General features: G+C 39.9%; 2 protein-coding genes across 2 annotated transcripts; one reads left to right on the forward strand and one right to left on the reverse strand.

Annotated features, from left to right (window-relative positions):
* Positions 3,668–7,012, forward strand: LOC107614387 (pentatricopeptide repeat-containing protein At3g57430, chloroplastic). The gene has a single exon (XM_016316598.2). The coding sequence runs from the start codon at positions 3,730–3,732 to the stop codon at positions 6,319–6,321; it is 2,592 nt and encodes an 863-aa protein (XP_016172084.1). The 5' UTR covers positions 3,668–3,729; the 3' UTR covers positions 6,322–7,012.
* On the reverse strand, positions 9,211–9,591 carry LOC107611590 (uncharacterized mitochondrial protein AtMg00810-like). The gene has a single exon (XM_016313501.1). The coding sequence runs from the start codon at positions 9,589–9,591 to the stop codon at positions 9,211–9,213; it is 381 nt and encodes a 126-aa protein (XP_016168987.1).

Raw genomic sequence — 10,378 nt, forward strand, 5'->3', positions numbered from 1 at the left:
GTTATCATTAATAATTATATAAATTAAATATCTAAAAAAAATTTAATATTTTAAATAGTTTATTAAATTATTTAGAAAAAAATTGCAATAAAATAATTATTATAGAAAGAAAAAGCCTTATTAATTGGTCCATATAAATTCACATGCTATTATTTATAATTAAAAGGAAGAAGGGACAAAAATACACCTGCAAGTTTACACGCTGAACACGACTACACTTGAATCATTTAATGAGTCACGTGTGTACAGTATTTATACATTCCGACAAACACATTCACTCTTCCGGCCATCGGCGTGTGGCCTCATTAGTTTGAGTGAACACGTGGGTGTCTTTACTCCTTGCTGGCAATGTTAGTTTGAGTGAAGTGTCCCCTTGGTGCCAACTCAGAATAACCCATTTAATTTAATGATTAAATTATTAAACAAAATTAATTAGAAACCCTCCATTAATTGAATTATGAAGCGTCAATGTCGTTTGTTGTTCAACGTAAGAGAGTTTGCACGTTGAGAGAGTTAGAGAGCCCTAGTAGAGAGGCAATGCCATTGCTCTGAAATTCTCGCTCGCTTGACCATTGGAGGAGTTCTTTGTTAACTTACTTGAAGAAGGCAACCCATACCACCATAGCAATGATCACGCACTGAAGTCAGCGACGATCAAAAGGTACTAACTTTTCTATTTTCGACTATACCGATTATGATCGAACATGCTATTAGATTTTTGTTTAGTTACTAGTTAGTGATTGTCCCAAAAAATGAGGATTTTCTGGGTTTAGTAGTGATTATGAGAGTTTTGTTTTTGTTGTAGATGTCAAGTCACATCACGCTCGTATATTCCCATAAGGGGAGGTTAGAGAGAAATTCAAAAGGAGTTTACAGTATACAGTGGTGGTCAAGTGTCCTTAATACCGAGAGTCAATGTGGATACGCTGAACCTTTTTTTCATGGAGGGGTTATTCAAGGATTTGGAATATATTCTTTGGAAGAATTTTTACTGGGGAAAGTCCAATACCGGGTGTGGTGTTGCTCTTAAGCTAGTTACTTAGGCTTGATAGGGATGTGGTGAACATGTATGAGGATGCAATTAAAAATGATGATAGGGTGATATATGTGTATTGGGAGCATACTGTAGACATTCCAACTGAGGTTGAGGTGGTTGACATAGATGCAGAAGAGGTGTTTACCTCCGAAACAAAACCATCTAATGTGAATGCAAATACTGTAAACAAATCACCTAGTGGAGGATGAAGAAGAGGACACAAAGGACTCTAACACCAGCCAGGATTCTGAGACCAAAAAAACTAACAAATGCAGTAGGCCAGCATTCATCCTAGACATCCTTAACTTCAACTAGAAGAACCAACCAAAGGGAAAGACAACCAAAAACCACACAATCTGATAGAGCCACTGGAGCTCAATCCCAGCCCAAACCAATCCCACCCACAGCCCAAGTCCAACCCAAACAAGTTAATCTAGCACCTGTGACCCAAGTCCAACACACACAAACCGATCCACCACTTGTGGCCCAAGCCCAAAACAGACAAATTGAACCACCAACACTGTTTGAGGATGGCACTCAACCACAATCTAAAGTTGCACAAAATGAGATCCCTACTTAGGAATCAAGAGGAAAGCAAAAGAACAGAAGAGCTTCTTACAAGAGGCCAGCTCCTAGTGGACAGATCTTTGTGCAAAGAGGTAAAGGCTGTTTTGTTTATGAATAGTCATAGTAGTGACATTAATCACTAATTTTCTGAACACGACAGAAATACCTAATTAAGAGGCAAAGTCACACTTTATACATAGTACCAGACACCAAAAAAGAAAAAAGTGTATGATTAAAGTTGACAATTGCTTATTTTGTCCCTAATTTGCATTACACAGGTTTACACTTTGGGTTGTTAATGGTTGATGTTACACAAATTACAATACGAAATTTACAAGAAAATAGAGCTTTTTTTTTTCATTTATTCAATACAAGTTTTAAAATGATTACACATGATCCTCATTTCTGAGCATATATCATAAAAATTCATAATGCACAAAATTCCAACCCCAAACAAAGGCCTATAACTATATTCTTAATACACTTTATTTTATCACTAATCTAATTAGCTGTCTTCTGCAATTTTTGTACATCTTCTTTTACCTTTGTTGCACCCTCTGTAAGTTCAATCATCTTCTGGTATAATTATTTTCATGGCCTTTCTTCAAATACAACCTCTATCCCCACATTTTTTTATTTTTCCTTCAATTTCGTCTAGCCAAACAAAATATTCACACTGATGTTCAGCACTCTGAAAATTTGACACAATAATCAGAAGGGGTGAAGAAGGAAAGAAATGGATGAAACCCTAACACTAGTAAGAAAAAGCAATGCAATTTTAAAACCTACCTCCCACAGAGAACATTACAGAAACAATCTGTCTGGATTTCAGTCTGTTCCAAACTTTAGTACCACAGCTTCAATTCTATGCAAACACTTACTATTGTTGTAGTCAAATTTCTTCTTATTCTTCTTGTTCCTCAATAACAAAGATCTGCCACCAACAGCGCTGCCACAATTTAGGGATAACGAGCTCGATTTTTCCTAGAATGAACCCATGTTTTTAATTATCCATTAGAGTTTTAACATAAAGCATCTTCTTTCTAAAAAGATAAAAGAGATGGAGGGTTTCTAATTAATTTTGTTTAATAATTTAATTATTAAAATAAATTGTTTATTCTGAGTTAGAAGCAAGGAGATACCTCACCCAAATTAACGTTGCCAACAAAGAGTAAAGACACCCACGTGTCCACTCAAACTAACGAGGGCACACGCCGATGGCTGTAAGGGTGAATATGTCCGCCAGAGTGTATAAATATTGTGAACGCGTGACTTATTAAATGATTCAAGTGTAGTCGTGTCCAGCGTGTGAATTTTCAGGTGTATTTTTTTTCCTTCTTCCTAATTAAAATTAAATAAAAAGTAAAGTGACAATTAGGTTCTTGAAGATTTCGACTTCGGACTAAATAGTCCGTACAGAAAAAAAAATACTAATTTGGTTCTCCAAGATAGCAAACGGTGGAGACATAATGTCCTTCTATTAATTCATCAACTAAAACTTAACAGTGATGTTTATATGTACTGTTAATTATTCTAACGTGTCTATCTATGAAAGATAGTCATATAGATAACAACTTTTGGAGTGAAACTTCACTTATTTTAATAGAATTTGTGATAAATAGAGAGCCGTTAATAAAGAATATATGAAAATACAAAAGATAATAAATATTTCACTGTCCAAAATTGCATCGTTTTCTTGCTCATGTGACAGTAACAAGACATATACCACTGTAAATAACAAAATATATGAACAATTCCGTTTCATTTCACACTATTCATTAATAAAATGATATACATATCCACTATTTATTATTTTAAATGATCTAATTAAAACTTTTTTTTAAAGACTAATTAATCTATGATCAACATCTTTAAAAATCTAATTATCACTTTACTCTTAAATAAATTGACTACTTTTTTTAGCTTACAGTATCCTGTAATCTATCGTTATAAATATAAACTCTTTTTAAAAATCTAACTTACTCAACCAATCCAAATTAATAAAATTGACGGCCTTTAATAGAGATTAATACTAAAGTGATAATTCAGACTCCAAAAATAATATAAATAAAAAATAAATTGGGCTGTGTTTGAATTGAATAATTTTACCACCAAATCCAGTCCAGATGTCTACTTGTCTTACTCTGACCCATTCCCTCTCTTATCCATCTCTCCCTAACTCCCTCTCTGAACCCCATTCTTCTCCATCATGGACGGATCTCCTCCGCTCCCAGGCTCAAGCCTCATCGTTCCACGAAGCCATCTCCACCTACACAGCCATGATCGCTGCCGGCGCTTCTCCCGACAACTTCGCCTTCCCTTCCGTCCTCAAGTCCGTCGCCGCCGTCGGCGACCTGGATCTTGGAAAACAGGTTCACGCCCATGTAGTTAAGTTCGGTTACGCCGGCGCCGTGCCCGTGGCCAACTCCCTCGTCAACATGTACGGAAAATGCGGCGACATCCACGATTCCCGCCAGGTGTTCGACAAAATCTCTGACAGGGACGATATCTCGTGGAACTCGATGATTGCCGCGGCGTGCCGGTTTGAGCTCTGGGAACTGTCCCTACAGCTCTTCCGCTCAATGCTGTCAGATTTCGTGGATCCCACGTCATTCACGCTCGTAAGCATTGCTCATGCGTGCTCCAACATTGATGATGGTTTGTGGTTTGGAAAGCAAGTGCATGCTTATGGTTTGAGGAATCATGGTTTGGGACCGTTCACTAATAATGCTTTGGTGACAATGTATGCCAAATTGGGAAGGGTTGATGATGCTAAAGCTTTGTTTGATGTGTTTGATAATAAGGACGTGGTTTCTTGGAACACAATTATAAGTGCACTGTCTCAGAATGATAGATTTTTAAAAGCTTTGTCATATTTAAGGCTTATGGTATGTAATGGTGTTAGGCCTGATGCGGTTACCTTGTCTAGTATTCTCCCTGCTTGCTCTCAATTGGAGATGTTGTGGGTTGGGAAGGAGTTGCATTGTTATGCAGTGAGGAGCGCGGATTTGATTGGGAATTCATTCGTTGCTTGTGCCTTGGTTGACATGTATTGCAACTGCAAGCAAGCTGAAATGGGTAGGAGAGTTTTTGATGGGGTGTTGAGGAGGACTTTGGCTGTGTGGAATGCTATGATTTCTGGTTATGTGAGGAATGAGTTCTACGAAGAGGCGTTAGAACTCTTCATTGAGATGCTTAGTGTATCAGAACTTTGTCCAAATACTACCACATTGTCTAGTGTTTTGCCTGCTTGTGTGCCTTGTAAAGGATTTTTGGATAAAGAAGGGATCCATGGCTACATAGTGAAAAGGGGACATGAGAAGGATAAGTATGTGCAGAATGCACTTATGGACATGTATTCCAGGATGGGAAAATTAGAAATTTCGAAGAGGATATTTAGCAGCATGGATAAAAGAGATATAGTGTCTTGGAACACAATAATCACTGGCTGCGTTGTCTGTGGTTTCCATGATGATGCGCTTAATCTTCTGCACGAAATGCAAAGTGGTCAAGGAGAAAATAGGAGTTACATATTGGGTGATTATGAGGATAATGGAAGCCTCCCTCTCAGGCCAAACTCGGTGACACTGATGACAGTGCTTCCCGGTTGCGCAGCTTTGGCTTCTCTAGGTAAAGGCAAGGAGATTCATGCTTATGCTATCAAACAATTGTTGGCAACAGATGTTGCAGTGGGAAGTGCGCTAGTTGACATGTATGCAAAATGTGGTTGCTTGAAGCTCTCTAGAATAGTCTTTGATCAAATGCCTATGAGGAATGTTATTACTTGGAATGCTCTTATCATGGCCTATGGAATGCATGGTAAAGGGAAAGAAGCTTTGGAGCTTTTCAGAAGAATGGAGGCAGAGGAAGACAACAATGGAGGAGTAAGCCCAAATGAGGTGACCTATATCTCCATTTTCGCAGCATGTAGTCACTCAGGGATGGTGGATGAAGGCCTTAGTTTATACCATACAATGAAAGTTAACCATGGAATTGAACCTACGGCTGACCATTATGCTTGTCTTGTAGACTTGCTTGGTCGTTCTGGTCAGGTGGAAGAGGCATATAAACTGATCAACAGAATGCCATCCAACATGAGTAAAGTTGATGCCTGGAGTAGCTTGCTCGGTGCATGTCGAATCCACCAGAATGTAGAAATTGGTGAAATTGCTGCCAAGCATCTACTTGACTTAGAGCCATATGTAGCTAGTCATTATGTTCTGTTGTCTAACATCTACTCTTCAGCTGGACTTTGGGATCAAGCAATAGATGTTAGGAAGAAAATGAAGGAAATGGGAGTGAGAAAAGAACCTGGTTGTAGTTGGATTGAGCATGGTGATGAGGTTCATAACTTTTTGGCTGGTGATTCTTCACACCCACAGAGTAGGGAACTCCATGAATATCTTGAAACACTGTCGGAAAGAATGAAGAAGGAGGGATATGTACCTGACACTTCATGTGTGCTTCACAATGTTGATGACGAAGAGAAAGAAACCATGCTCTGTGGGCACAGTGAGAGACTTGCAATAGCTTTTGGCCTTCTAAACACCCCCCATGGAACTACCGTTAGAGTTGCTAAAAACCTTAGAGTTTGCAATGACTGCCATGCTGCTACTAAATTCATATCAAAGCTTGTGGACAGGGAGATCATTCTAAGAGATGTAAGAAGGTTCCATCATTTCAAAAATGGAACTTGCTCTTGCGGTGATTATTGGTGAGATGTGTAAAGTGAAATATCTGGTTTCCTTACTTTCTCTTTCCTCTCAGCTCCCCTTTCCTAGAACATTGAAACCCCAGAGTTGAACAACAAAGCCTTATGTCAATAGATGGGGTTGGCCGCATGAGTTAAATGAGCCACTGCATGTTGCCATGAATCCTGTCTAAACCCAGCCTCATTCATGCTTAATTTTTTTCCAATCGGTTGAATCTTCCTAGCCACTAAGTTATCTCTCATATGATCTACTCACTTGACGGGTTTCTTTTTCTCTTCTCCCAACATGTCGAAATCACCTGTAAGATCTCTTTAGAACGGAATACTAGCTCGGTAGGAGTTCTATTGGGCGAGTCCTAAGGATACAAAATCGTTTTTTGAGGCATGGATTGATTGTGAAATGGGTAGTGTGGAGAACTAGGAGACTGAAAATATTTGAAAATGTTGATTATAAGTTAGAATATGTATGGAAGTCCCTTGTGTTACACTGTAATGACTAATGAATGGTCCATGGGATTAAATATGAAAAATAACCCACACTTGGGTGTTAGAAAAGTGGTACTGGATGATGTAGGTTTTGGAAAATAAATTCTAGTTATGTACCTCTTACATGCCGGATGAAGACCCTTGGTCGATTGGGCGTTATTATTATACATGGAATTGCATAATCCTTACATTTTCTTGTGATTTTATGGTTATAGACTCTTTCTTTGTGATTGATATCAGTGCACTTGAAACATCAATTCTGTTTATAATGGAAGAGAACATTTGTCAACTGCCTCAAGTGAATATAATTACCTCAAACCTGTTGCTGGTGACTTGGACAAAAAGGGGAAAAACAATTCAATTGGAACATGAACTTCTCAAGAACAGGTTCCTTCCAATTTGGTACAAAAGCTACAGGATCTAAATCTGTGCTTATCAAAGGAAAATGAGTGGAGGATTTACTGTATGTGGTGTGAGTTTGCATATTATTCCAATGGGTCAAATGCTATTAATCTTCTCCATATCTTTCGCTATGTTATGCCCTCTTTATTGGTAGAAAAAAAACAAAGATGGGAGACCTTGAGCAGAATCAATATCTTTGCTATTAACTATATTCAATTTTCAATTATATTCACCACAGTTTATTAGGCACTATGCTGTATGATCTCACATATGAACTCACAAATACTAACATTCCTGTGGATCACTAACCCCTAACCATAAGTTACTAACTAAACACATAATAAAATACGAAGCTCACATATCTAGTACGTCATAATCTGTCATCACAAAGAAGCAACATTTCTCACAGTTCAAAAGGTTGAGACAACACTTTTCACCATTTTGCCACAAATATTTGTCCATTTGCAGGTTTCAAAGAAGTTCAGAGCTTAACATTATGGTCAAAGACATTGTTACAATAGAGGTTTCGAAAACGAGATCTTAAAACAATTAACCCATAGAAAGTCAATGTACAACAGATAACTAAACTAATGACTGAATAATCTGGTTTGTATATCAGTATATGGTTCGATTATGATAAGGGTAGTGATCATACCCTGGGTCGAGCTACATGATCCGGATTAATCGAAGACAAGAACGATCGACCTCGCATAAAGGTTGGTCGACATCGACCTCTCCCTAAAGAACTCGGCCAACATCTCCACAGAGGCCCAAGCAGGCCCAAATAGAGGGACGCATCCCACTCTAAAGGCGGCGGGCCAAAAAGATAAGTGACCTCGCCCAAATATGAGATAAGATAACCAACTTATCTCAAAGAAAGGTCACTCAATACTACTATAAATATACTGGAGCACCCAAGTATAACTTACATTCTGATTCTACACAAAATCCTGCCTAAAGCACGTGCTAACTTAAGCATTAGAGTCTCTTGCAGGTACCACCACCCTCCGGTGATCAAGGATCAGCAGCACCACCAAATCCAACAAGTCGGACACGACTGCTCCGGTCACAACAGCATATCTCATCCGAGATCGACCTACAGTTTCAGGTAACCCTCGGAACATTGGCGCCGTTGTCGGAAAACCTGGAAGTCATCCTATCGTCATGGAGGACAACCTTGACAACGATCACAACTCTGGTCTGGAAGACAGAACGCCGCATAAGAATACGGATACCACACCGAAGGATACACCTCAAAACAAGGGTGACAAACAACTCCTGAATACAGAAATTTTGGAGGCCATCCGTGTGTAAGGTATCAGTAGCGTGTTGAGAAAGAGAGAATCACAGTGCAGTAAAGACAATGAGCTGTGTTAAGAGAGAGAAGAATAGAGAGAATGGTGAAGAGTGCATTGTTGATTTAGAAGAAGAAGAAACAGAATTACAAAAGGTATCTGGTTGTTGAGCTGAAGTGCATATATATACAGGGAGTGAAGGTGTGTGTGTGTGTGTGTGTGGTGTTTCAGCTCAAGTTGGTTAGGGAGGTTTGTAACTGATTTGGGATGAGCTGGCACAACTGCCTGAGGTGTAACTACTTTATAGTTACTGGAAGGTTCTGGAGGTGCACACTATACTAACATGCCCCTTCAAAACAAGGGCCTTCTAGGATCCTGCATAAAAAACTCTTAACAGGCTTCTGAACTTAAGGAAGGCTGCTGCTGACAGAGGTTTGGTCAAGGTGTCGGCCAGTTGATCATGAGCTGGAATGTGTTTGATAAAAATTTCCTTCCTCGAGACATAGTCCCGAACAAAAGACTAGTTAAGTGCAAAGTGTTTCGACTTGTTGTGCAGAATTGGATTGGCAGATAGGAGAACTGCGCTCTGGTTGTCACAGTACACCACAGGCTTGGCAGAGCAAGGAATTTTGATCTCAGTAAGCAGGTTTTGCAGCCAGACAATTTCAGTTACATCATCTGCTATTCCTCTGAACTCGGCATCTGTGCTGCTTTTAGAGACTGCTGTTTGCTTCCTGCTGGCCCAGGAAACTAGATTTGACCCAAAAGTAGATACCATAGCCATTAGTTGATTTGCGGTCGTTAATGTCACTGGCCCAATTGGAGTCACAGAATCCATAGATTCTGAGACTTGTAGATCCGCTGAATCTCAGACCATACTGCGTTGTGCCTGCTAGGTATCGAAGAATTCTTTTGACTGTCTTCCAATGAGATTCAAGAGGGTTATGGAGAAATTGTGCCACCTTATTCACTGAAAAGAAGATCTTAGGTCTTGTGATTGTGGCATACTGCAAGCCACTTACAATGGACCTGTATAAAGATGGATTGCTGAATGCACCATCTCCAAAGGCAGATAGCTTCAGTGATGAAGTCATGGGGTGGGCACAGGTTTTGCATTACCCATTTCAGCTCGTCTCAGGAGATCTCTGATGTACTTTGTCTGCTTCAGGGTGATTGAGCCATTTAGGGTCTTGGCTACTTCAATGCCAAGGAAGTAGTGTATCTCACCCAGCTCTTTTAGGGAGAAGGTGCTGTGAAGTTGATGAACAAGTTCCTTGATTTCCTGCTCCGAATTTCCAGTGACCAAGATATCGTCAACATACACCAGGATGTAAGTGGAGGAAGAGGAGGTGAATCTTGTGAACAAGGAGACATCGGACTGAGTGCTTGTGAAGACGAAGAGGAGATATCGTCAACATACCTTGAGGCCATAGAGGGACCTTTGAAGCTTGCAGACTTGATGAGGGTTTGAGGATGTGAAGCCTTCTGGTTGCTGCATGTACACGGTTTCATGGAGATCTCCATTGAGGAAGGCATTGTTGACGTCAAGCTGGAGAATTTTCCAGCCTTTGGTAAGAGCCACACTGAGCATAACCCGAATTAAGGCCGGTCTGACCACAGGACTGAAGATCTGATCGTAATCAACACCTTGTTTTTGATGGAAGCCCTTGGCTACAAGGTATGCCTTGTACTTCTGGACTGTCCCATCAGGGTTCTTCTTCACTCTGAAGACCCATCTGCAGCCAATAAGCTTTGATTGCAGAGGCGGGTCAACTAGCTGCCATGTGCAATTTTTCATTAGGGCCGAGTATTCCTCCTCCATGGCCTTCTTCCAGTCAGGGGTTGCTAGAGCCTCAGCAACTGACGATGGTGTGCTGCAGG

Source organism: Arachis ipaensis, chromosome B08, assembly GCF_000816755.2.
Source record: "Arachis ipaensis cultivar K30076 chromosome B08, Araip1.1, whole genome shotgun sequence".
Classification (NCBI taxonomy): domain Eukaryota; kingdom Viridiplantae; phylum Streptophyta; class Magnoliopsida; order Fabales; family Fabaceae; genus Arachis; species Arachis ipaensis.